This window comes from Cantharellus anzutake (assembly GCF_015039405.1).
Source record: "Cantharellus anzutake strain C23 chromosome Unknown EI90scaffold_97, whole genome shotgun sequence".
NCBI classification, from domain to species: Eukaryota; Fungi; Basidiomycota; class Agaricomycetes; order Cantharellales; family Hydnaceae; genus Cantharellus; species Cantharellus anzutake.
In genome coordinates this window covers 129,490-154,428 of record NW_024067047.1, presented here as the reverse complement: position 1 = coordinate 154,428, position 24,939 = coordinate 129,490, and the positions used below count along the sequence as shown (strand labels likewise).

General features: G+C 49.1%; 7 protein-coding genes across 7 annotated transcripts; 6 read left to right on the top strand and 1 right to left on the bottom strand.

Annotated features, from left to right (window-relative positions):
• Positions 1 to 1,714: 1,714 nt before the first annotated feature.
• On the bottom strand, positions 1,715 to 12,028 carry EI90DRAFT_3002306 (uncharacterized protein). The gene is made up of 8 exons (XM_039056346.1): positions 11,301 to 12,028; positions 9,750 to 11,243; positions 8,166 to 9,721; positions 8,026 to 8,112; positions 5,367 to 7,976; positions 3,405 to 5,310; positions 2,156 to 3,343; positions 1,715 to 2,093 (listed from the first exon to the last, which is right to left on the bottom strand). Exons 1-8 carry the CDS (start codon positions 11,554 to 11,556, stop codon positions 2,023 to 2,025), a joined length of 9,168 nt encoding a protein of 3,055 aa, XP_038909787.1. The 5' UTR covers positions 11,557 to 12,028; the 3' UTR covers positions 1,715 to 2,022.
• A 2,653-nt stretch (positions 12,029 to 14,681) lies between these two features.
• On the top strand, positions 14,682 to 16,360 carry EI90DRAFT_2978764 (NAD(P)-binding protein). Its single transcript, XM_039055957.1, has 7 exons — positions 14,682 to 14,772; positions 14,861 to 14,884; positions 15,067 to 15,268; positions 15,358 to 15,480; positions 15,537 to 15,725; positions 15,798 to 15,866; positions 15,918 to 16,360. Exons 1-7 carry the CDS (start codon positions 14,695 to 14,697, stop codon positions 16,046 to 16,048), a joined length of 816 nt encoding a protein of 271 aa, XP_038909786.1. The 5' UTR covers positions 14,682 to 14,694; the 3' UTR covers positions 16,049 to 16,360.
• A 692-nt stretch (positions 16,361 to 17,052) lies between these two features.
• EI90DRAFT_2698233 (uncharacterized protein) lies at positions 17,053 to 17,601 on the top strand. Its single transcript, XM_039053484.1, has one exon. The coding sequence runs from the start codon at positions 17,225 to 17,227 to the stop codon at positions 17,567 to 17,569; it is 345 nt and encodes a 114-aa protein (XP_038909785.1). The 5' UTR covers positions 17,053 to 17,224; the 3' UTR covers positions 17,570 to 17,601.
• Positions 17,248 to 18,836, top strand: EI90DRAFT_3083062 (uncharacterized protein). Its single transcript, XM_039062048.1, has 4 exons — positions 17,248 to 17,453; positions 17,509 to 17,785; positions 17,845 to 17,890; positions 17,954 to 18,836. Exons 2-4 carry the CDS (start codon positions 17,675 to 17,677, stop codon positions 18,619 to 18,621), a joined length of 825 nt encoding a protein of 274 aa, XP_038909784.1. The 5' UTR covers positions 17,248 to 17,453; positions 17,509 to 17,674; the 3' UTR covers positions 18,622 to 18,836.
• Positions 18,837 to 20,733: 1,897 nt separating this feature from the next.
• Positions 20,734 to 21,356, top strand: EI90DRAFT_3083058 (uncharacterized protein). Its single transcript, XM_039062047.1, has one exon. The coding sequence runs from the start codon at positions 20,789 to 20,791 to the stop codon at positions 21,173 to 21,175; it is 387 nt and encodes a 128-aa protein (XP_038909783.1). The 5' UTR covers positions 20,734 to 20,788; the 3' UTR covers positions 21,176 to 21,356.
• A 36-nt stretch (positions 21,357 to 21,392) lies between these two features.
• On the top strand, positions 21,393 to 22,869 carry EI90DRAFT_2697383 (uncharacterized protein). The gene is made up of 7 exons (XM_039053483.1): positions 21,393 to 21,716; positions 21,771 to 21,911; positions 21,964 to 22,097; positions 22,155 to 22,268; positions 22,319 to 22,342; positions 22,448 to 22,489; positions 22,541 to 22,869. Exons 1-7 carry the CDS (start codon positions 21,656 to 21,658, stop codon positions 22,766 to 22,768), a joined length of 744 nt encoding a protein of 247 aa, XP_038909782.1. The 5' UTR covers positions 21,393 to 21,655; the 3' UTR covers positions 22,769 to 22,869.
• Positions 22,870 to 23,188: 319 nt separating this feature from the next.
• Positions 23,189 to 24,777, top strand: EI90DRAFT_3257470 (uncharacterized protein; the record flags this gene model as incomplete). Its single annotated transcript, XM_039066606.1, has 6 exons — positions 23,189 to 23,640; positions 24,024 to 24,136; positions 24,273 to 24,300; positions 24,332 to 24,367; positions 24,536 to 24,619; positions 24,673 to 24,777. Exons 1-6 carry the CDS (start codon positions 23,530 to 23,532, stop codon positions 24,775 to 24,777), a joined length of 477 nt encoding a protein of 158 aa, XP_038909781.1. The 5' UTR covers positions 23,189 to 23,529.
• Between the last annotated feature and the right edge of the window lie 162 nt (positions 24,778 to 24,939).

The following is a 24,939-nucleotide window of genomic DNA, read 5'->3' as shown; positions in this document are numbered from 1 at the left end:
CACACACACACTCCCCTCTATACACATATATATGCATATATAGAGATTCTTATCACAGACCTATCGTTAACCCGCACCCACACGCTGCATCCGTTATCTCTCACAAGGGGTACACCAGAGATAAGCTACCTACTTTTAATTCTTCCCCTGAGCCCGGCTGGACAGCGTCGGCGGCCACCTCACAATAGTCAACCTCGGCGCGATTCTCAGTTGGAAGATCGTAAATGCTATGGCTCCCATACGTACACAATAGCCGGCTCACATGGCATGGCATGATCGTGAGACTCCAGTAACAGTATCTATCTCTGTGACGCATTCGTTCGATGGGTAAAAACTTTTCGTTCTCACTAATCCCCGTGTACTAGTACACACGTACACACACCGTGTTGGTGGCTAATTCCCCCATGCAACGAAATATCGCCGTTAGTACTGGTGACCCCGGTATTGCTCAAAGATTACCCATGGGTCCATCGGCCAATCCAGCCTTGACGGCATGGGAGAAATCTCCTATGCTAGCATGATGCAAACGTTGTTACACGGGTGGTGATTAGTGTTGCCTCCTATCCTCTAGTTCGAGCTGTTCGCTGGTATAATTCTATATACATACTTCATCGAACCTCTTCCGCTCCGGTCGGGAGCACCAACAACTGACGTCTTCTCTCACAATAATGCGAGAAGTCGGGGGTGGTGATCATTATGTAATGCTTAGCAGGCTGCGGTATCGTCATTTTTGACAACTGCGGTTCTAGTACCATGTGCGAGATTTGGAAGCCACAAGTACATGGTAATCACGAAAAAGCTCGGGGTGTGGGTGTCGACATTTATGTAAAATCCTGATGCACAGTTCGGGTTCTCTAACTACCGAATCATCATCGCGCAGTTGCACTCGCAGGTTTGACGTTAGGAGAAAAGAAAGAAAAAAAAAACCGATCGCGTCGATAGCGCACTAGCGATGCCTGGAGAGTATAATATCGCGGGGAGGCTAACGTACCAGTTGCCCCCACCAACATCTCCCTCTTTTTTAGCATAGCGCTGGTATGAGTACGCGCTTATAAAGCGTTCAGGCTGCATGGTGAGCCTAGAGAACTCGGCCACTCGATTCCCTCCCTTCCTACCTTTGGATTCGGCGAACACAGCCTGGGCCGAACTGACAGTCCGTCCCCGCCATATGCATGTTGTATGCACCCCTGAAAATTGCATGGACTTGCTCCAACTAAGGCAACAACCCCATTCAGTGCTTTTGCGGAGATTACAACAGGTCCACTATGCATGGCGTTACCATTCACTTCATCGGAGGGGTTACTGTCCTTTCAACTCTGCTCACCCTGAGTACTTAGGATGCCCGGCGGCTTATCCCTTGTCGACCAATTTCTGCCTGCGCCACCCACCAAGGGGAAAGGCATTCGGCGAAGAGGATGACTGTGCGCATGAAAAAAGGTTCAGACCTGGTACCGTGATGAGTTGCCCATTGTGGGGTAACGTTGATCAAAAACTCGACTTTTGACGTTTGTCAAGGTGAGGTCCCTACTTGAAGAGTAGCGAACCAGCCGCTAATAAACTCAAAGATGACTTTGTCGACATGGCTTGAAATGACTTTCGGTGGTCCAAAAAGGGCCAGCGAGACCGTCAAGTAGCGTAATTTTTACAACCAAAAACAGCGCCTCAAGAGTCGTGCCGTCGTATCATAGCAGTGTAAAATCGGAACAACGTCAGCCATTCTACTCTCGAGCGGGTTGTGTGCTGCTGGCGGAACGCACAAGTCGAATGATGACCATCCCATCGAGCCCATTAGATAACTCTCCCCTATATCTTATATCTTACTCGTGCATTTGTTCTTCCTAGCGGTGACAGCTCAACGTATATATATAAATGTGCTACGGAGTACACGTCAACTGAGAGGGTCACGGATAGGGTGGTCGTCAACCTCATCCCTTAAGTTCCTCTAACGGGATCCATTCCTGCGTATTGTTAATGTTGATCTAACACAACTGGAGAAAGTGAGAATTAGTAGTACATATTCTGTCAAAATTCTTCCTCTCGCACAAACGCTCCTTTCACAATTCGCCCAAGATGAGTGGACGTATAGGGCATCCCTTGAATATGTCATGTCATATAGTTACTCTTCGAACATTGGGGGAGGGGGGGGAGAACTCACCTTTCCTCCGGGCACTTGTTAGCCTGTTAATGAATGGCAGAGGGCTGATATCGAATGGACAGACCAAACTCGTCTCCCCAGTGCGGTTTTTAGGTAGGATGAAGCCATCGCCTTCTGTTGCTATCTCGTTGCCTTCGTCATGAGTAGTATTCACTCCCAGAAAATTGCAAATTTCGAGATATGTATGGAAGTCGTTGAAGTATAACTGCCCTGAAAATATATTGAGCTGCGAAATCGTGAGACTTTCAGGGTGTGGCCAAGTCGTCCGTGAAGGAATCGTGTAAAATTTGAGGTCATCGAAAGACTTCATCGACTGACCCGTTCTTGGGGAGTACACATGCAGTGTAGTATTGGAGCTGCCACGAATTTCAGGGAGTAACTCGTTCGCCTCAAAAGGGCTGCAAACTACAAGCGTCGAGTCGCGGTTACTAGACAGTATCCAGTTGACTGGTCGAAGGAACTCGATGCTGTCCTTTGTGCCCAAACCCTTGATGGTGGTGACGAAGTCTCTGGTTGCAAATAGGTTCCGTGACCATCTAGTGCTTTGCTGTGAGAGTGGGATTGGAACCACGACTGAGGAGAAAAGCAAGACAAAAGGAGGGGAATTTTGCCGGATTTGACCGCTCCGCACAAATGAGACGACACTGTCGTCCAGACGATGAACGGCAGGGGGTAAATATCGTGGTCTCTCAATCTGTTGCTCTCGTTCAAGATCAAGCTCTAGCTCGCGCTCTTCCTCTTCTTCTAGTCTTGCTAGCCCACTTTCCCTAGAGAATGAGAATGGACGACTCCTCTCCTCGATTTCTCTGCAGTCAGCTTCCGGGTGGTGGGGTGATTCCTGTCCCAATTTTGCCGAAGGCGAGACGGGTCCATACATTTCCTCTAGAGACTTCGACTCGGGTTGCAACCAATACTTCTTCAGCTCGGAGGTATCACTGGCACCAGATGACCAAAACGTTTCCCATGCGCATCGCCTGTCAGTGTAATGAACGCCCTGCTCTCTCCAGTGATGGCTATAGCGCTGTAGGCTTGCACATGTCTCAGTGATGGACCAAAAAACGACATCGTATGCAGTGATTTGTCCTTCACTCTCCTTGGCAGAGACCCTGTGAATTGCGCGATCCACATCGGGAGGTGCGAAGAATATGACAGATTGCCCCCGCCCCAACTGGCGCATTCGCATACATCCTAAAAACGCACGTTTCCGCGTCGGCTAATACGATTCGATCACAATATTGAAAAGACTCACCCTGAACCAATCGATCCTTTGTCACTTTCGGACCCAATGTAACTGCTGCGCGATAATTAATGGGCAATCTCAAATCAGTGCCTCTCGTATGGGAGTCGTCAAGATACACGAGGCAACGGTCAAGCTGGTATCTGTATGAGGATGAAATAAATCGTTCCGTTTCTCCATCGCGCTTGATAACGTGGATCTCGTCATCATCAGAGAAGAAGATCGCAGCATCTGCGTCTGCCTCTGAGATTCGCGAAAGCCACATCGATGCCAGTTCCTTATTGGAGTACTGCAAAATTTGAGCGCCTACATCTAACAGAACTCGGATTTGAGGAGTTTCCTCAACGACGAGGTCCAGAAATTCGCTGCTGTCTGCAGTTCGGTAATGATTGTTCTCCGGTCGGAAGATAAGATCCAACACCTCCACATTCGTGCTTGATTGCGTGGGGATATCATCTTGCGTAACAGAAGTGGGGAGGAGGTCGCGATTGTCATTCGTCCCACTGAACCCTGTGGTTACATGTTGTCTCCGTTCGGCGATGTCCCAACCAGATGTGGAAAGTTTTTGCGGGAACGTTTTGGCCTCCCTTGGAAAAACAACATGAGAGAGGAAGAAGTTTATTGTCGCCTGGTTTCTCTCAAAAGCTGGATAGAGATGGTCTATTTTTTGTCTGTGATCATCTGGATTGAAACTGCTGTAATCCCGGAACTGAGGCACCAAGCAGTTGTCTTTTATCCACCTGTAATATTCTGTCTCAGGATCCCCCAGTTGTTGAAGAAGTTCGAAGCACGTATCCAGTTGATCATGAGATAAACCGCCATAGTAATAGCTGAGACATGTCAGCGAAATGCAGACGTCCGGGTGACTGAACTGCGCCCTTGGTGCAGGCACATCCTTTGCACGATAAGGGACTGCGAGAAGTGACCGTGTGAGATCGAGTCCATAGTCTACTCGCCACCTTCGTTCAGCGAGAACGTATGCGAGTATTCCGTACGCAAAAAGGCCTCTCAACAGGAGCAGAGTGTTCCATATGTGACCATTGCCATGGTAGTGATTTCGCAATTCATGGAGCTCTCCGGGATACCTTTCGCTGATGAAAGCCATTGCCTCTTGCCGCAGCCTACCACGAAGCAGCCTCAGTGGCGGTAAATCCGGAGATCCCCCCGTCATTATTCCATGCACAAGTGCGTGTATAAGTTTATCTCCAGCTTCGCGTTTGAGAATGCGAAGGCGAGGGAAGCATCCGCATCGTCGTTGCACAAGTTCGATGCCTCCATGAGAAACCAGTTCCTCAAGGATTTGAGTGTTGCCACTCAAGACAGAAAAAACATATTGCACCACGGTCCATCGGTCAGGATAATGTTCTAGAGGCTCCTGGGCGTCGAATGTATAGATGAGTTGGTACTTGACCGCTAGGATTTCATCACTCTCGTCCAAAATGTCCCTAACGTTGGCATCCAGCCATCGTTGTAATTCCAATAGCGTATTTGGTGCGATGTTGTCCGGTGCTTTAGCGGAGATTTGTCGATATATGCCCATGAGCTTGAACGACAGGATGTGTTCAGGCTGCATGACCAATATACCACCAGTCTGCATGCATTCATGATACATCCTTTGGAGTAGCTCATCCTTTACGGCGATGGCACGGGAGAAGGGTGCACAATATATCCGCCGATTGGCCAAGCCACCCAGGCGCCGGACCAGCAACTGGAACGTTTGATTCGCTAAAGGTTTCGGTACGATGATTCTCACCAATTTTTGTCCGTCCGCCAGAGAGGTGGCAATCAGCGGAACGATAACGGACGACTTTCCCTCCCCCATATTAAGTTGAAAGATAGTGTTGTCCTGCAATCGAGGAAACATCATGTTGCGTGCAACCTCAACTTGAACAGGACGAATAAGAAAGTTGGAGTCAATCTAACGCACTCAAAAAGTTGATACCATCATTTACGCTAAAGAACTGACATACTCACCTGGACCAACAACCAGTCTAATCTATCCGAAATGTCACGTAAATCAGTATTATTTTGATACTCCTTCAAGAATTCATCAGGTTTGTGTCTTAATCTAATCAATCTCTGCCACCGCTGCAAAAGCAGTATGGAATGGGCAAGGCAAACGAAGGCATTTTTCCACCCAAGGGCAAGGTCAACTCTTGAGTGCGGTGAGGCTGATAGGTGGCACAGTAGCGAGCGAATAGTGGTCTTCGGCCAGAGTCCGGCGACTCGCATGACCTCTTGTGGTGCCTCAAGGCTAGCATCTGGATCCATTGCTTGTTTGATTTGCTCCAAAGTGCAGGAGAGATGGGTTTCGCACATCTGATGAGCGCGGCGAAATTGGTCTTCTTGAAGGATTTCCGCTGGCCCCACGCCGACATTCTGCAGAGCATCCCAGCTAGATGTGAGGTAATTTCCGTACCTTCGAAACAGTGGATCTGCAGAGGAATGAAGAGTCGAAACGAGTCTCTTGATATTGTCGTGGTCTAAGGGCGCTCTGAAAGGCGGAGGCGCGGGGCTTGGAGGTTGCCGAAGAAACACATCGCAGTATGACACGAAGGATGGTCGCACTTCTTCCGCTCGCAAAGAGGTCCGGAACGAGTATATAGGCAGCGCCGGAGCATCTTGAGCCCGACGATTGTCCAAAACCCTCTGGACTTGCCGGATGTAATTGCACAGTTCCCAGTTTCTGAACCATGATTGGAACAGCTCTGTCACTCTAACCATGGCAAGCGAGGTGTCGATCAGGTGTTGATTGCTGTCCCGTGTACTCGGCAAGATCGGTTCGTTCGTGGGCCCATGATCCCATTGGTCAGTTAAATTTGCGACGAATGACGAAACCTCAGAAGATACTTGGGCGCGGTATTCCTTCAGGCGTTGACCAAAAATGCCCTCAGAAAGTGATGTATGGTAGGTCTGTGTGTCCTCGAAACGAGTGACGAACTCCATGACGGCACTATTGAGTTGCGACGCAGACGCTATGCAACCCATCGTGAAATTGTACCGCGGCCATGACGGTGGATTGATGGAACAGAACTCAGGATAGCGTGCGAACGCGAGAAAGGCAGAGATTAGTTCTTTGGACTGATGACCAGAATACTCCATTGCTGAAAAACTGAAAGCCGCTTTGAACAGGATGTTCACCCACCCAGCCGATCGACAAGCATCGTACAAAGGAATCCATGTGTTCGGCATGTTCAAAGACAGCCATTCTTTGCTATATCCCAGACGTACACCCGACGAGTCGTCAGTCGAACAGCCCACGATTTCTTCTCTCCATGATTTGATGTGAGATAATAGATTGTCCGGGGTCTTTAGCGGATGAGGACAATGGCACACCTTAGAAACGTTTGCCGTATCACGAATCCTAGTGACGTCAAGTCCGTTTGCAGCGTCCCGAGACTCGTACACCGTGTCGACGCTCACATCCCGTGGAACGCCAGCACCGTACCAGACCGCGTTGCGGTAACCCGCTCGAGATAGTAGATGGGGTTGTCTCGTATCGTGCCTGTCACCGATGCTCACGACAGGATAGAAGAGCTGCATCTGGTCACCCCACATTATTATTGACTGAGCTTCTCTCCAGAAGGCATCGTGTTGAACAATGGGACTAAGCGCTTTGTTCCAGGCTGTTTGTTGCATCACCTGTAGATGTGGAGGATACCAATTCCTTGATGGTGTCAACGCCGACAATTGATGTAGAAGCTCACGCTCCGGGTCGTTGAGGCTTTGGAACGATTTGCAACGCGCCGAGCGAAGGATTTGAAGCCCTTCCTCGATCCCCGACACAAATGTGAGTGGATCGGACAGGCAGTAACTGGTAATGGCATGAAGGTACGCCTGGAACAGCGTGCTAAATAAGCTCCCGTCTCCGACCAAACGGCCGAGCAAGGTATCGACATCAAAATCACAATAATGGACACGACGCGATCCTGAGTGATCGATGGTAACAGCAACGTGATCGCCATCTCCTGTGATCAATGCACGTCCTATGGGGATGATAACACGCCTAGAATAACCCGGCTCTGCGACATGAGCTAGCCGATCCCCACTCTGGCGCAGAGCAAGTTGACTCCGAAGGCCCAGCATGGTTCCTGTTGATTGATTCTCATGATCTATTTCGAAGCCTGGGATGTCCAGTGAACAGAGCCTCCCGCCTTTCAGGGTGAAGGAAAGCTGGAGCCGGGGAAGATTGACTAGGAGTTCATGCATTGACGACCTCATGATGAGAACGTTGTTTGAAGCATCCAGTGGTCGGAGAATGGCACAAATCATTTCCGCCGTGCGGCTTCGACAGTCAACCAGTTCGATGGAGGGTTCTTTATCCATGGTCCACGAAAAGCACGTATTACGGCGCAAGTACCAATTTGATGACGAAGATCTCCAGGGTGCTTCCTTAGGCCGCAGCTCAACTTGACATGTAGATAATTCCAACCAGTGAAGACAATCATCGACTAGAATAGACGGGAGGTCATCCTTAAAAATTTTGCGTGGTAGTAACTCCGAGACCCGGCAGTTCTCCCCACCAAGCGTGGGGAATCTACTTCGCAGAATGAGTTCCTTATCTCGCAAAGCAAAATGAATTATCTGCTTGGAGGTGAACATTGGCTCCAATATTAGCCCGTTGTGAACTAACCTGGCGACCATCTTCCGCACAGGATACACTGGCTCTAGTAACATATTTCATTCCGATCATATCCGAGGGCACAACATCCAAGTTTTTCTGCGAGCGAATCATAAACGACGAGTCCTACCGCAGGTAAAAATGGCTCGTACCTCACCGAAAAGTTCTTTATACATCGGATGCCCCACCATTTCAGGTGGCAATCGACCAAGTAGTTCTCCATCAATGAGCAAAGTGCCACTCAATACGTTGAAGTAGACGGCCTGAGCTCGTTCACCGACGACGGTAGTGGTCAACCAGCGATCATTAGGTTCTGGCAACCTTCTCCAGGAACATGTCGAGTGGAAGCTGCTCCAAATGCTTTTCATCGCGCTGCTAATACCCTGCATGGTTTCCCTTTCGAGCACTCGGGTAAGTAGGAGTTCCTCCATGCTGCAGGCTAGACGCTGATCTTGAAGAAGCAATTGATACAGATGGGGATCTGCACTGGAAATGTCTTTGGGAGAATAGTTTTGGACAATAATAGCGCATTCGATGAAAATGGCGACATCCTCTGAAGTCTGAAGCAAAGGACCAGCATGGAATGGATCGACGTCAAAAGTACTCCTACAAGTCGCAGCTGTTCGGCATATTGCTGTTTGATATTTGTCCCGTTCGGATTCACGTTCAACTTCCGACTGAAGCGCAGTAAGTTCATGCAACCAGCACATAGTGATGTCCCGGATCTTCCGTAGCAGTCTGTACGCTTTGTCAACGACCGATCCCTCTACGACTGAAGTCAACAGTCGAGAAACTAGAGCATTGATCGTCAGTACCGTGACACTCTGGTTCCAGTTCCCTTCGATGTCCGTTCCTAGCTGATCAAGGACGTCCAACAACACATCACCAAACCGCTCATCTTGCAGACACGCATGCCACTCCCAGACACCGTCATCGGAAACACAGCCAATTTGGCACGCGGCCCGAGAGATAAGGTCATAAACTTCCTCCCGGTTGAAACTGAGGTTTCTCGAGGGGATCTCTCGAGCGATATTGTACCATTGTAACCGAGCCCCGGCGCGCAACGATCCGAATGCAATGAACTCGTGGAGGCTGAGCGACTGTGGACATTGATGCTGGCTCGCAAGAATATCATTTGAAGTGTGGAAAGTTCCCTTCCCAAATCGCTCCAAGGAAAGATAAGGTGACAGTAGCGTTGTCTGTGTGGTCGTCCTATGGCCAAGACTGGAGTTTTCAGATGGAGGATGTACCCAAGTCTCCTCACTTTCGTCCCATAGTCGATATGACAGTGCGTTCCGGAGGCAGACCTTATCTCCATCGGCTGGGATTTTCACGACTTTATAATGGGACTTCAAGAAGGATTTCTCTTGGGATGCCAATGAGATACGGCGTTGGGAGTCAGCGGCAAGGAACTCGGAGAGACTATTGAGAGAAGCATAACTTTCTAGAGTCGTTGATGGGGATACTTTTTCCCGATGGAGAGGGGGTGTACAGATATCGTAGAGAAGCCAATATGTCGTTCTCCTCCAAGTCTTGAAAACCTGAGGAACTGCCAGTTCGAACACAGCAATTTCGGCCCGCATCTGATCCTCCGGAAGCGGCCATTCATGAATGTTTATCGTCATAGCTTCCGCCTGCCGTTCGTATCGGCATTTTCGGCAATTACTATCGTGCTTCGTATCGCTGACAAAGCTGTGATCAAGGGAGTCTACAGAAGGAAGTTAGTCGATGATTACTTGTATACCCAGCCTCAAATCGTGCAAGCTCCATCTTTCTTCCGTGTTCACGATTCAACTCCTCAAGCTCCTCAAGCTTTTGACATCGCTTCGCCCTTGCTTGCTCCTCTATACGCAACTTCAGTTCCTGGAGTAGGAAAGACGAGTTAAAGAATTTGACTGCGAAGGTCTTGTCGTCGATGACCTCCGAGAAAACCGATCGAGGAATACGACCAGCTTTACGGTAGCGATCGCGTAGATACATCTGAATACTGAAGATGCGTTCCAGGGGTTTTGCCTTCCGAAGTAGGAGCGCCTCATAAAGAGTAAGGGGAATCTCGGGAGAATAGTCGTTTAAAAGAGGACAGCTTTTCAGCGCCACAATATCAAGGGCCCTCCAAAGTTCAAGGAGAGTGAGCAGCATGACCGACTGTTGCTCCGGAACCCGCGCATACAGTTTGCTCGCGTATTGAGCGTACGTCGTCATGCAATCAGATAGTATGCCGCAGGCCTTTTCGCGACTGACTGGGCGAGTATGAAAGTGCACCCAGTTGTCGATGCGATCCTGCACACAACACTCGAAATCCCACAACGCAATGTATCCATCGGCATCCACGGCCTTTTGAAGATTTCTGGGCAAGTCTTCGAAGGGAAGATCACATAGCCGTGGGTAATGGTCCGGGGAAAATTCAGCGTTGGCATCATCAGCTGCCATTGGGGCAAGAGCAGCACTGATGTAGGACCCGGCGTTTGTCAGGGTGAGGCTAGTATCCCCGACCACATCTAACTCGTCTGGCGCCCACTCCGGTGCTCGCGCCTGCGCATCTTGAACAGCCTTCCATCGCTCTTGGAGAAGCCGTTCAGTATCAACAACGACCTCATGGACATCGGTGACAAGAGTCGGATCTACGAATGACCGGATTTTAAAGAGCCGACGGCTGAGTTTAGCACGCATGCAATAAAGGAGGTGACCTGGCAAAGACTCCTTGACACCAAGACGCAAAATCTCAGCCAGAAAGAACACCATAAACGACTTGTATTCATTCATGCTCGAAGTTTCTCGGTGAATCGTAGTTTGCAAGGCGACACGAACGACGAGCCAGATGGGACTACGCCTCCATGGGAGGTGAGCACTATCCCACAAGACGTCATCCGACGTCCTCTTCCGGATACGAGGAATATCTGCAGGCTTTCCTAGTCCATACAGCACCCCGGTCAGCAATTCTGTTATGTATCGGGGGTGGGTCGTATCGGTCATAACCTGGGCGGCTTCCAATGAATCCCCGTCCATCTGAGTTAGGAATGCTGCCAATTCTTCGGAAAAAGCCGGATCTTGCACGATGTCGTTCTGAACGGCAATGGCAGGTCCGGGAAAGGAACGGACAAGCTTTCCGGTGCAGGCCATTACGTCTTGATTCCTTGGTGATACTTCGAAACTTTCGAATATCGTATTATCCTCGCCACAACGCATCATAACACCCGCGTTTTGGGCACGAATGAAAATGGCGATGGTGTCTGCGTTCATTTCGGTGTCATTGCCAGTATTTAAGCTCAGCAATCTAGCTAACCTACCTCCGGGATGCATGCTTTCGACACACTCACGGATCCCACCCGCCGGGCGCTCGTTAATCTGTCGCAGCGTATCTACCATTTTTGACAGAACGCCCCACAGCGCTTCGTGCTCGGGCGTAGCATACTTCTTCCTGTAAATCTCGATTGCGTCGTAGACGGTCGACAGAAGATCACCTATGCACTCTGGCCTGTCCGCCTTCTGAGGCAGCCTAGGTGGCATGAACACGTGGTTGATGACGAAGTTCAGATAACGCATTGTTGGCCTCCAAGATAATGGTTTGAAGCCTCTGTTATAAGTGTTCCGTAGGTTTAGGATGAGAAAAGTGGTGAGGGATAGGGATGTGAGAGGCGGTTGGGCAAAAGGTTATGGAGCTGCTCGATGAAGAGGCGGCGTATTTTAACCAAGGCCAGGCCAAATTTAGGGGAATATCATAGCACAACGAAATCATGCAAATCCATACAAGCATCGTGCGCGTGATGATTCCGCGGAGCTGATTGGGAATCAACATTCATTCAGCCTCGAGGGCTGTGTATGAGAACCAGTACAAAAGCGGCTCGGCAAACACAATAATGGTCGATCGCGATTGCACGACCATAAACCCCTAGGTCGAAAGCTATCATTCAGAGGACTGAATGGATTTGCCAAATTGAGTTTCGCTTGTTGTGAGGCAACAAGAGCAACCCATCTGGGGCGCTTCAAAACTGGTCTTGCACGGGCAGCGGGGACTATGCAAGATGAAACAACACGCTCGTGTACAGCACGAGAAACAAAGGTCGCAATAGCTAAATTAGACAATCGTTGACAAGTACTCGGATGTCGGGAAGGTCCGAAACAGTCCTGGCGGATGGGGCGTTAGCTGGAGAATCACTGAATGACCACTCATTACTATTATTAGTGATGATAGACTGCGGATAAGAGGCAAACAATGGATCTCATGTTGCCCTAGAATGGTTATTGGCTTTTGTGGGCTGAGGGCGAATGTACATTCTGTGGATGATAAAGCTGTCAAGTTCAGGAGGTCCGAAGTAGTACTAGTTGATTTCAGAGAACCTCATCTGTTGGCATTGTCAACAACACATCGTCGATGCGCCTTCAAGATATAGCTTGTGGCGCGCACGGAAAACCTAGGCGCTTGCGCGGGAAGCATCCTGATCCCTCCAGCCACCAAGCCCAGCGAGGTAATGAGTGTTCATGGGTAGCCTGCGGGGACCGAAAGTCTGTAACAGCGTATCTCCGGATGCTGAGGTTACTGACTAGTGTGAGAACGCATTTTAGGGGCGGAGAACAGACTCATCCTGCATTCGCTTACGAGCATCCGGAGCGGAGGCTCGCTCGATCAGAAGATCAGATATCGAAGTGGTCACTGATGCCAACTGATAAAGATGCAACCTCAGCGTTTGGTGAATCGTCCAGAAGTGGTATGTATTTATGAAGTGCAGGCCAAGACTTTGGCCTCAGACACGCGCACACACAACGTCCAGAAATGCCTTGCGGTCGAGGCTGATGATGCAGAAAATTTCGAGGTGCTTGTCTCTCGGCATACGCCGAATTGTACATGACCAAATGCGGGAACACTGTACCACGCACTTCCCAAAATGATAGTTCGCAACTGAGCTTTCAGCCCCTTGCCACCCTACTTAATTGTTGGTATTATGACAAGGTCGACGCAACGTGAAAATGAATAGTAATATGGGGTTGAGTGATCAGCATACATGCGGGAGATCGATAGCCTCGGGGCTGAACAAAAGAGACTCGTACACGGAAGACGCGATGTCCGAGCGATCTCTAGGTAGTGAAATTGCCCACGAATTGAATGTTACCTTTTGCAGTTATAGTAGAATCGACCAACGTCATTGGCCATTCCCCTCATGGCGATGACGTATGGCAAGAATAATGGCCCCAAATTTTCCGGGAGAGCGAGGTAAGGTTGCCTCGATCCAAATACCCTCGTGTTGAATGATTTTCCACAGGAACGATGCAACACCAATAAGGAAAAGCAGAAGCGGAAGATTCGGTGCTGCCCTTCCCCATGCGATGGCCTCAACGAGTCCGGATATAGTACGTATATGACCCCTGCCACTGATGGAACGGGTTGAAGGGTGAAAGATAATCGATTGATACTCTCATCCACACCACTCCACGATTTCGGATGTTCAATTAAGCGACCAGCGACAAACACGTCTCCTCGTGTATGATAGGGCCTAAGTCGCGAGAGATAAATTGTAAGGATCATTCTAATCCCCCCGATCATCAATCACATTCAGCATTGACTGGGAACGCGGGCAACGATTTGATGGTTGGCGATACTACTTATAATCTAATTCGAGCGTACATGGGTTGATGTGAGTACATCTCTTCGGACGCATGGCTGCAGCGAGGACACAGTTTGGGCGGCAGGTGCCACTTGTCCACAGCCAGAGAACGTGCGGTTTATCAATATCATTACGGACTATCTCTCAGGCATTCTGGTCGGACCGGCTCATTTCTCGAAGCAGACGTGAAACCCTCCAAGAGATTCAAGGGAATAAGTTTCGCAGACACCTGCGATTCAAAATGGTGTCATTGATAATGCCTTGGAGCGCTTGCTGAGTCTGACAATCTGTACACGGGAGGAGCCAGGATGTCCGTCCCCAACAAAAGCGCCTATCTCATCCAGCCGGTGCGTACCATGCAGATGGTTAATGGGGTACCTGTTTGTAAAATATACCCCAGAATTACATCCTGGGCGTGCAACGCGGGAGTAAACGCCTATTCGGAAACAAGCTCCGAAGAGACTGAAGTTCCATCGTCATGGGTATCCCCCATGACCAATGGTGCGCTGGGATAGCTCTGAAGATCATAAGGAAGGACTTGGCGAGCTCACAAGAGCCTCCTTTTTCCTTGAAAACGCACACACCTCTAATCGCGCCATAGTGTCCCGCGCGATGCAACCCGATTCTTCAGTGTTGAAAACCATGATGTTGCGCTACTTACCGCCTTGAGGAAATTCGGTGCATCGATGATGTTGGCTCTGATGCTCTTTCCTGCGGCGAGCTGTCAAGTTTTCCGTACAGTGTGGATGAAGGGAGCTGTAATGTCGAGGGGAATCGTAAGATCAATCACAGATCAGATGGACCCCCAAATCAAATTACAACGTCCAGGGAAAAAAGACCCCCATCACAGCAACTTCAGCCTCTTTGATCCCACTTGTCTCCACCTTCTCTTGTCACAGCTCTGTTATTCATGGCACTTGACCCAACAAGAACGGAGGGACGAGCGATCAGTGATCAAGCACAGTGACAGTTACGTGACAGTCACGCGATTGTGACTTCCACTTTATTGATTCCATCCCTGGAAGCCGTCGCTGGCTCGTTCACGCATCTGTACACCCACACAATAATAATTTGTCAACAGATGGCTGCGATATTTAATGCTGCTAGATTACAAAACAAGATTGTCCTGATCACCGGTGCCTCGGGAGGAATTGGTGCTGTGAGTTTCTTGGGATCGCGCATGCAGGCTGCATTCCACGGCTTAATGGCGGAACACTAAATGTCCCGTCGTATCTCCTGTCATGTAGGCTACGGCTGTTCTCTTTGCAAGGGTACGTTGATAAGCTATCGCGATATCAATTTCGCATTTCAATTCGCTGCACTACCGAGTCGGTACGACTACTGGGAAGCTTCGACTCCACATTAATTGTCGATGGGCATTTCGCTTCCCTTATGAGATATCGATATTATTAACTCCCCATGATCCAACCCTCACTATTATTTATAATTGTAGGCTGGGTCCAACGTCATTCTCGCAGCTCGCAGAACCGAAGCCCTGAAGAACGTAGCTGCAGCGTGTGAAGCAGCGCACAAACAATCCGGTCATCAAGCTGGAGGAAAGTTCGCTACAGTTCAGCTCGATGTATCGGATCGAGTAGCAGTCGGTAAGCTCTGGGAAAAAGTACCGAACGACCTGAGGAATGTGGACATTTTAGGTAAGTCATCTGATTCCATTTCCCCTCTTTGCTCATCTTGGACGGGCATTGATTATATCGCGTTTGTTTAATCTGTGTAATGAGATCAGTGAACAATGCTGGATTCGTACTGGGAGTGGAGAAAGTCGGGGAGATCGCTGAGACTGACATGGAAGCGATGTTCAATACGAACGTATTCGGCTTGATCGCGGTGACTCAACTCTTGATCAAAGGTACATTTGCCATCAAATCCATTGCGGGCATGGTCGGCTTGAGAGCTCCGGATTAGATTTTAAGCAGAAGCGATCTGGTCATATCATCAATATTGGCAGCGTTGCGGGGCGGGAGCCGTACGCGGGCGGAGCGATCTATTGTGCTACAAAGCACGCCGTAAAAGCGTTTACGGGATCATTGCTCCGTGAGGTTGTAGATACTCCCATCCGAGTTACGGAAATCCAGCCTGGGTTGGTCGAGACCGGTAAGCTTGTCATCTTGTCCGCTTGCCAACTTCTGACGATATTGATGTGATGGGATGTCAATTCACGGACAGAATTCTCCGTCGTTCGCTACCGGGGGAACAAAACAGCAGCAGACAAAGTTTACGAAGGGTTGGAACCACGTAAGTTCCGAGTGTACAACGATCAACGGAGCATAGGTTGACGAGTTTCAGTGGTCGCCGAAGATGTCGCTGAAGAGGTTGTATGGGCCGCATCTCGGCCTCCTCACGTCAATATTGCCGAGTTATACGTTTTACCTGTCAACCAAGCAAGCCCTGGGATTGTTTCTAGAGGACCAGCGTAGGCTCGCCACCGGCGTGACGTCGTGATGAGGCGGCCGTGCCGGTGTGGAAGGGGCAACATACACAATGCGTGTATATAGTCTATTAGAGGCTGCAAGCACAAGCCTCAATCCGTAGAGTGACGATCAAAGCACTGTGAAATAATCTGCTTGAACAGATCTTTTCATGTCCCAGCATGGAGGCTCCTAACAAGAGTTTTTGCTACTATAAAGTCATCTTTGCTCATGGATTGATCCTTATCGAATTGAAGGGGTGAGGCATTTTTGCATCTCTTTGGTAGCTTCTGGCCGTAATAATAAACCTGTTGCGACTGTCTGAACCCTGCTCTAATTGTGGCAGGCCTGTAGCCTAGAACTGAGACACGACGGGCCGGGCACCTGAAGTTGGATAATACATCTTCGGCGCTGCTGGTGCTGATCTAGTAAGGAGAGTTGCCTCTATAAAGGTGCTTACTCCCCCGGGGATCATTCTATTCATTAAAACTCCTGCTAGAGCTTTGAGGTTCACATCATGATCACGAACATCGGACTGGCGCTCCCACATGCTCTAGGTGCTCCAGTTGCCTGTCCAGTTTTCGTGATGATGGAAGTGTTATCAAGTCCTCTTCTTATTGGTAAATGAAGAGGTCTGGTCAATCCTCGGTGCAAACAAAAACAAATAACGTGGGATAATGTTTTCGCGTAATTGCAAGGCATGCTTTGGCGGGATGGAATGAGCTTCTGGAGGCACCGTGTTACGGAGCTCGGGAGCGGCTAGGTCAAAGTTTTTGAAACTAAGAATCGACGACCGTGCAATTAGGCCAGATGCCAGTTGAACCTGCCGCTGGTCGCCCATTTTACTTCCGCGGACACTTGCATGGGCACTGGCGCACGACGTCTATTCTTGCCACCGAGGTTTTAGTTCCCATTGCTTCCATGGATACTCGCTACGTTGTGGGCTCCAGCGCACGGCGTCTATTCTCGTCTCAACAAACATCCAGCTGAACTGGGCTACTATCATGCCGAAGTGTAATACTGGGCTTTCTCTGGTTCTCCTGCACAAGTGGACTGGGGCCGCCACTGCTCCAGAGTCTTTAAAACCCCACTTCTTATGGTCTTGATCATCATTCTCTATCGTCTCCATGACGCGTAATAATAACCCAAATGGAAATGTCAATATACGGCTCCATCCGTAAGTAGATGTTGCTTCATGTCGCCACCCACACGATCAACTTTTCTTCAGCTCAAGGTAGTCTCATCCTGGTAGTTTTGAGTTTTCATAAGGCAAGTTCGCACCGCCCTCTTGTGGACCGGACGGTCCCAGCGAGTTTCGCGGTAAGATCAAAGGCATTTAGGCTACTAATGTATATTAGAGAGGACCCACTTGTAAATTGTTCGATTCAACATACACACTCGTTCTATTTTGAACGTGAGGCATTTTCCCGCGATGGTTACCATTATTTTTATGGTTTTGGTGCCATTAGGAGCAGCACCAATGGGCGCCTGATGATGAATGGTCACGTCTGGCCGCAGAAAAACGGATGACCCTTGCGCCAACACGTTACACTAGCCAGCATTCCGGAAAAAGCCGCTCAACACAACTCGTTCTCAACGCTCTCCGAGAGCTTCTACACTAGTCCAGTCTTCCGAATGAAGGTAGATAAAATTTGCTCACTGCAAGGTTGCGAAAAGACAGAAGGGCTTCGACGCTGCTCTAAATGTCGATCCGCACTTTATTGTAGCTCTGCGCATCAGAAGCAGGTTAGTAACCCTCCAGTGCAGCAGTTTTACGATATTGAAGCGTTCCGCCGCATCGTTAGCATTGGAGCGAGCATCGCAGGGTGTGTACGCTACCGAAAGAAGTCGGTGAGTTAGTTATACTGGGGTCCTAGGTCCCCAATCTCAATTTCGCTTCTCGTGGAACAAAAGACGAGAAACGTCCAACGGTCGCGTTATTTGATGCCGGGCCCCCTGATTGGAAACTCGCCGGACGTTCTTATTATCAACCATTCCTTCACGACTTGAATACCGCTGCTTTCGTTCGAACCTGCGGAACCAAGGGGGCCCTCTGTGCTGTTTTGGCGCAGTCTCCTCCACCTCATGCGGTGCTCGTAGTGGAACCTTCGATCTACAAGAAGGGAACGTTTGCGGAAGATCTTGATGCTCTTCTCTCCTACGCGCGAAATGGTGGGCGCGTCGTGTTTGGGTGCATGATTCCGAGCGAAATGAGCGATTCAATCGCAGAGAAATTCTTTGGCGAGAAACTTGGTCTTCCATGGCGACTTGGGGGTTACTATCGCAGCACTCACTTTCTTCAACGATTCCATCATGCACTTGGATCTCCCGCCTCAGCGTCACTTCTAGCTTCCTACTCGATGAAGGCTGTCAGTCTTTCTGGAGTTGAGGCCTCGGACGCAGTGTACCGTCCGGGAGAGGATTCTCATGTTGAAAGTTTCGTCTTTGATCCTGACTCTGTCGACCAAAGTTTGGTGCCTGTTGCAATGACGCGGTACGAAAAAGGATGGATCGGATGGAATGGGGATGTTAATGCTGAGGATGGTTCTACTTATGTGTTATTGGCGATGCTTGGTCTTTGAGACGTCACACAACCAGGCCAGTCGTTTTGTCATGAGTGTCGGGAGTTGGTGATATCTAGCCTATCGAATGCCTCTGTATGACTAATACATTGATGGGAGGTACTAGTTTACAACACATACAAAGAGAACTATCCACCGGTGCAGGCCCCGTGTCCACACGAATATGTCTTCGTGTTTGGCAAGGACGTTAACACAGTAACAATGGACTATCTCTTATGGGTGTGCCTGAGATAAATAGGGCATGCAAGAATGCCAACATCTCAAAGCAGCGCGACTGAAGATCAACGGCATTCTAGGATTGTCAGAGTCATGCACCTCAATTACACTATCACGTTTCAGCTTGTGAACCATGTACTCACTGCCAAGACTGACCTCATATATATATGCTCATCTAAATGGATGCGTCTCGTTCCCAAACCTTGTGTCGCCTCTGATTTAGAATGCCATGCGATAGCACGTCCGGAGGCGAGTCACCCTATCCATAGGTAGGTGATCAGCCTCTACCCTGGCCACACTCCGCCAACTTGCACCCAGGAACAGAGAACATTGACATATCCCCTGATCCGTGCAGTCTCACTTTATTGGAACCCCAGTATAGTAGCTTTCGCTTCCTGGCCCACATTACGTAACTTCTGACGGCTTGGTTATTTTCCATTTATATTCTCTCTTCATTACGTTCCTACTATTTTCTTTGTCATCGTTCTTACGTCTCACCGGAGCACCTAGCTCTTGTCCGCGAAATCGATTCAACATGCAACTTTGGCATCGATCTGTCCAGATTCCCACTGTTTCAGTATCTACGATGTTCATCGTTAGGCAGGACTCCAGCCTCTATGACTTCATAATAATGTATACTCGAAACCGGTATAGCGTCTTTCCACCCCACTCCTCATCCTGGACGTGTTAGGCACACCACTGTCTCAAATCACACATACAGTTCGCTCCCCGTTATTTCCTCCGCCATGTTCTTTTCCCTACTGTTGGGCCAGTAAAGTGGTGCACATCCGCCCTGCCCTACTGGGTTGAATTAATGACAGATGATGACATTCAACCCTCCCCAAGCATTCGTTGTTGCTTCCTCTGGATCCGATGATCATGCTGACGAATTCAATCCTTCCTCTCCTTCGCTCAATCAAACCGAATGTGAAAAGTTACAATTTTTTATCAACGGAGAACTGAAAAGAACTGAAACCTTGCTGAGGGACACACCTCTTTAGTTGAATGTTATCGATATCGATTCCTCTAGTACTCAAGTGCTATTCAACACGTACAAGCAACCATCGTGGGAAATTAAATACCATTTACATTTATGAACGTCTTGGCACATCATTCCTGTGGGTTTGGGGTTGTTAGGAGCAGCACCAACGGGAGCCTGTTGATGAGTGGTCATATTTGGTCGCAGAAGGGCGGACGGCCCTGGCTGTGTGCCACACGTTATAATAGCTTGAGGCTTGGGGGTTTGCGTGGTTTGATACATCGAAATCTGGGCAAACATTGTAACCCTCCTGCATTCCGTAAGGCAACGGAAACAGCTGCTCAACATTCGATCTTTAACTCGTTCTCGACGCTCTCTAAGAGCCTCTACACTACAACGCTGCTCAGTCCAGTCTTTCGAATGAAGGCACACAGACTTTGCTCGCTGCAAGGCTGCGAAAAGACGGAAGGGATTGGAAGATGCTTCCAACGTCGATCAGCAAGCTCTGTGCATCAGAAGCAGGTTAGTGATTCCCTGAGTGCAGCAGTTCTACGATATTGAAGCGTTTTGCCACCTCGTTAGGATTGGGAAGAGCATCGCACTGAGGTGTGTGCGCCGCCGAAACGACTTGGTGAGTTAGTGCCGTTATACTGCGTTCCCAATCTCAATTTCGCTCTTCGTGGAACAAAAGACGAGAAACGTCCAACGGTCGCGTTATTTGATGCCGGGCCCTCTGATTGGAAACTCGCCGGACGTTCTTATTATCAACCATTCCTTCACGACTTGAATGCCGCTGCTTTCGTTCAAACTTGCGGGAGTAAGGGGGCCCTCTGCGCTGTTTTGGCGCAGTCTCCTCCACCTCATGCAGTGCTCGTAGTGGAGCCATCGATCTGCAAGAAGAAAACGTCTGTGGGGGCCCTTAATGCTCTTCTCTCCTATGCGCGAAATGGTGGGCGCGTCGTGTTTGGGTGCATGATTCCGAGCGAAATGAATGATTCAAGCATGAAGAAATTCTTTGGCGAGAAACTTGGTCTTCCATGGCGACTTGGGGGTTATTATCGCAGCACTCACTTTCTTCAACGATTCCATCATGCACTTGGATCTCCCGCCTCAGCGTCACTTCTAGCTTCCTACTCGATGAAAGCTGTCAGTCTCTCTGGAGTTGAGGCCTTCGACGCAGTGTACCGTCCGGGAGAGGATTCTTGTGTTGAAAGTTTCGTCTTTGATCCTGACCCTGTCGAGAAAGATTTGGTGCCTGTTGCAATGACGCGATACGGAAAAGGGTGGATAGGATGGAACGGGGATATTAACGCTGAGGACGGTTCCACCTATGTGTTATTGGCGATGCTCGGTCTTTGAGACGCCACACGACCGGGCCAACGTGTTACGTGTGACGGGCCTCCGTTGTGTTTGAGTGTTAACGCTTTTCGAGACCATGTTGGGAGTGATATCTAGCCTGTCGAATACCACAACTACATTTTGATGTATAACTAATGACACATTGACCCCAGTTCTATAGAAGGTATGAGTGCTCCGTTTACAACACATACAGATCGATCGAGGGAACTATCCGGCAGTGCCAACCTCTGATGTGAAATCGGCTCCGGAGAACTTCGATCGAGTTCATTCCTTCATCATCATCTCCGTGATGATCCCAGACCATCCTTTAGAGTCTTACGTCCTGGAACTCCTGGTGTTGATGGGGGGGGGCAATACAATGCTGTGGAAAATCCGCCACTGGGATTTGCCAGACGGGTCGGGGCAGAAACTTCGACTTTCGACGTGCCAGCCCACAAACTTCTGCAGGCTCTGATAGAGCACTCTCCATCTCCACAAACAATGGCTCGAGAATTCTTGGTGGAGCTGGCAAAATGCAAAATTTCGGTTGTGACGGATCTCGGCGATGTCCTTCTTTAAATAACCGTAGTAATTTTTATTGAATGTTTTGTTCAAGTTCATGCCCTGGATGGTGATCGCTCTGCTAGTCCGTATGATTGGGCAGCTACTGTGCATCAAGAACTTGGCCAAAATGATGGAAATGCGACGGGTCTCACGGCACTGGCCAGCTACTACTTGTCTCACCTTGTCATCGCTTGTATGACGCAATCTCCATCGAATCTTGTGACTCTAAATTCTGTTGTTCTAAGTCAGGAATCCAGGTGGAAAAAGGACTCCTCAAGAGAGCATACACCCTACACCCAATCCTAAGCATATAGAGGAGATTACATCATTGTTAGAGTCAGCCACTATTTGTCAGAGTCAATCGGCTTTGAGAGACCTGGTACATTTTTTACTACCGCTGGCCACGACTGGAAAATCCACTGATAACATTATTCAGATCTTTCTTCGCGATGGGAGTCATTGCCCTGTTTCCAATTATCCTTTCTTTGGGAAGGATAGGGTTATACGGCCCCGCTGCGCGCACATCATCCCATTCTCCGCCCATTTTAAGGTAGATACAATTCCCGGCATATTTTTTTGACTGATCTATACGTCATTTAGACACATACACATCATGCGATTGAGGTATTCACTGGTCAGACGGTGAAAGCAGAGTTTATCCAGCGATTCATAAACCATCCTTCCAATGCCATCAATATCGGATTATCGGCCCACGAATCAATGGAAAAGACACTAGCTTGGGGAATTGAGGTCAGGTTAGTCGATCATAGGGTGAGTTTTTGACGCTATATGGTCCGCATCCTGACACAACGTGTTAAGCAGTGGAAATATCGTTTTCGAGAGGTTCGACCGGCGAATGTGTCAGCCACTATTCCTCTCAAGGATGGCGACGAAATAGAATTTGGAAAGGGAACTGGCGGCGATCTGATTGGATTACCTGATCCTCAGATTTGCAATCTCCATCTAGCTGTTGCCCGGGTCTTTGCAGCTTCGGGCGCTGCGGAGGTGTTTGATAAATATTTAGAGGATGATGAGGATTACATGACATAAGTTCCCGTTTATTTCGGCGGTTCATTTGTCGATGATGATGAGCTGATGCGTAGGATAGAGGCGTTAGTTACCTAATACTGGTATCGGCTCAACCACCCTGTCTTCATTGCCATGCGTCACCAAAGTGTTTATTAATAAGTATGGCACTCAGAATGCAAAAATCATCTCCAACCCTAGTATCCCTTAAGTCCAGCATGAGCCTATGAATCAGTGTCAAGTTCTTCGTCACGATACACCTTTCCGTCCTGCTCTGAAACGTCCATCTCGCTCTTGTCCTAGAATGTCTTTTGACGTACTAAAGAAGGTCGCACACTCGTATCTACTCTGGACACTCTTTCGGTGGCATCTTTGGAATCTGTCTGCTCCAGTGCAATTAACGGTGGACCATGGATTCGGCACGCTAAGTTCTCACGCCGGTCAGTCCTAATTCAGCGAGAACGTTTCTAATCGGCGGCCCATGCGCACTCCAAACTATCTCCTGGCCCCTCAAGCTTACCAGTGTGGGGGACGATACAACGGACAAAACAAAGTTCCAAACGTCCAGGCGTTCCTTGGGCAGCAAGACCGTCGCCATAACCAATCGAGTTCTGATGATGGTGCTAACGGCACAGACATAGCGCCAAGCGAGGGTCAGATCGAGTCACCTGTTGAACACAAGCCTCCCCCTTCCCCACCCCAACAACAAAAATAGCAACCGTGACCGTGTCCGCATCCCCAAACTGGTCCACAGGCACAAACGGCAAGAAAAGAGAAACGAAGTCATGGCTAAGGCTACTGCGCACAGGGTCAAGTCAACCGACAGACTGAAGAAAGAGGCGTCCGGGACCCCATCTCTGGGAAAGATGTCATCATCAAGGATGCACAATTATCGGGTGAGTTCTTTGACTTAATTTGGAGCTGGGAAGCATCCGAGTTTGGAAATTCTGACGTTGTAAACAATTTCTTTTTGTGCGCGGTAAGATTATGATAACGATGCATTGGATCCAGCACATCTAACGCCTGGACCCGCGCTACACCCTGGGGCTGCAGTAGCGCAGGCTGGCCGAGGGCGCTGGAGGCGATGGGACAAGGCCCGAGGGTAATGCTTTCGGCCTCAGTGACTCTGAAGGAGTGCTGTGCATCCCCTCTCATATGCGTAGGTCCAAGTTTCATATCTTCACGACCTTTGTAATAATTTCTGTTGTAATTTCCCAGTCACCACGATATTGTGCACAGCGCACCAAGGCCCGCCGAACTAACGAATATTGCTTTCCAGCCATATCCACCTATAGAATCTATCAAGCCTGTCCTTTCGGCAGTCAATCGACTTGGTCTGTTCATTTTTGCCGCCATCGGGTTTGCATGGTCCTTTTCTGCATTTGGCAAAGGGTGAGAGAAGGAACAAAGACTCTATTGGAGAGCTGAGCTGATGGCATGTTGCCCTTCTACTAATTTAGTAGCCTTTGGATGTTCTCGATGTGTGGAGTATTGGCGTAACTAGTTATGCCTTGGTTGACCTAACCAGCCGCAAAATCGAGAAAGAGATCAAGCGCGTAAGCGGTTCGTTCACGATATTCGTATCAGATCCGTTCTGATCTGCACCGTGTTCGAGGCGAAACAGTAAGTTTTAACATGCTGGTTGAATATGCTTGGACTCATTCATGGGACTGAAGTTCACCTATGCCTGAGAGTGTCGAGTGGCTGAATGCAATCTGGGGATCATCCAATCCTGACATCTATGTTTTGCCTAATTCGTCTTTGACATCTTGTGCATTTTGTGTTTCATAGGTTCATAGGTTCATTTCTCTTGCTGACATGGTCGAAGATGTCATCAGGCTTCACTTCCTCACTTCGTGGTACACACTCATACCAGTCAACTGTTTGTTTTGTTTTCGGTGTTTTAATTCACCTCCATGCCTTTTTAGGATGCTGTGAAGATCTCTGATTTCGGCCAAAACACGAATCTCATACCAATCGTCGGTAGGGTGCTCTTCCTGACTGGGGATAGGAGAGAAGAACGGATCGACTAAGGAGGAATGGATCGATGGACGGTTATATAGAAGCCTTCGACAAGGAGATGATGGGGCTGAGGGCAGCGGCAGAAGAAACCCGTCGCTTCATAGAAGATGACACATCCACTCACGAGGTGCTGTTCTGCTCTGGCAATACAAGCGCGATCAGCTGTTAAACGT

Coding starts and splice junctions, on each gene's coding strand:
- EI90DRAFT_2698233 (XM_039053484.1), top strand. CDS start 17,225: ATGTTGCTTCATGTCGCCACCCACACGATCAACTTTTCTTCAGCTCAA.
- EI90DRAFT_3083058 (XM_039062047.1), top strand. CDS start 20,789: ATGATTCCGAGCGAAATGAATGATTCAAGCATGAAGAAATTCTTTGGC.
- EI90DRAFT_3083062 (XM_039062048.1), top strand. CDS start 17,675: ATGAAGGTAGATAAAATTTGCTCACTGCAAGGTTGCGAAAAGACAGAA. Junction 17,786..17,844: donor GCTCTGCGCATCAGAAGCAG/GTTAGTAACCCT, acceptor CCGCATCGTTAG/CATTGGAGCGAGCATCGCAG. Junction 17,891..17,953: donor TACGCTACCGAAAGAAGTCG/GTGAGTTAGTTA, acceptor GTGGAACAAAAG/ACGAGAAACGTCCAACGGTC.
- EI90DRAFT_2978764 (XM_039055957.1), top strand. CDS start 14,695: ATGGCTGCGATATTTAATGCTGCTAGATTACAAAACAAGATTGTCCTG. Junction 14,885..15,066: donor CGGCTGTTCTCTTTGCAAGG/GTACGTTGATAA, acceptor TTATAATTGTAG/GCTGGGTCCAACGTCATTCT. Junction 15,867..15,917: donor TTACGAAGGGTTGGAACCAC/GTAAGTTCCGAG, acceptor GACGAGTTTCAG/TGGTCGCCGAAGATGTCGCT.
- EI90DRAFT_2697383 (XM_039053483.1), top strand. CDS start 21,656: ATGGCTCGAGAATTCTTGGTGGAGCTGGCAAAATGCAAAATTTCGGTT. Junction 22,269..22,318: donor CATTCTCCGCCCATTTTAAG/GTAGATACAATT, acceptor TACGTCATTTAG/ACACATACACATCATGCGAT. Junction 22,343..22,447: donor ATACACATCATGCGATTGAG/GTATTCACTGGT, acceptor TCAATGGAAAAG/ACACTAGCTTGGGGAATTGA.
- EI90DRAFT_3002306 (XM_039056346.1), bottom strand. CDS start 11,556: ATGCGTTATCTGAACTTCGTCATCAACCACGTGTTCATGCCACCTAGG. Junction 11,244..11,300: donor CGAAAGCATGCATCCCGGAG/GTAGGTTAGCTA, acceptor AAATGAACGCAG/ACACCATCGCCATTTTCATT. Junction 5,311..5,366: donor TAGACTGGTTGTTGGTCCAG/GTGAGTATGTCA, acceptor TGAGTGCGTTAG/ATTGACTCCAACTTTCTTAT.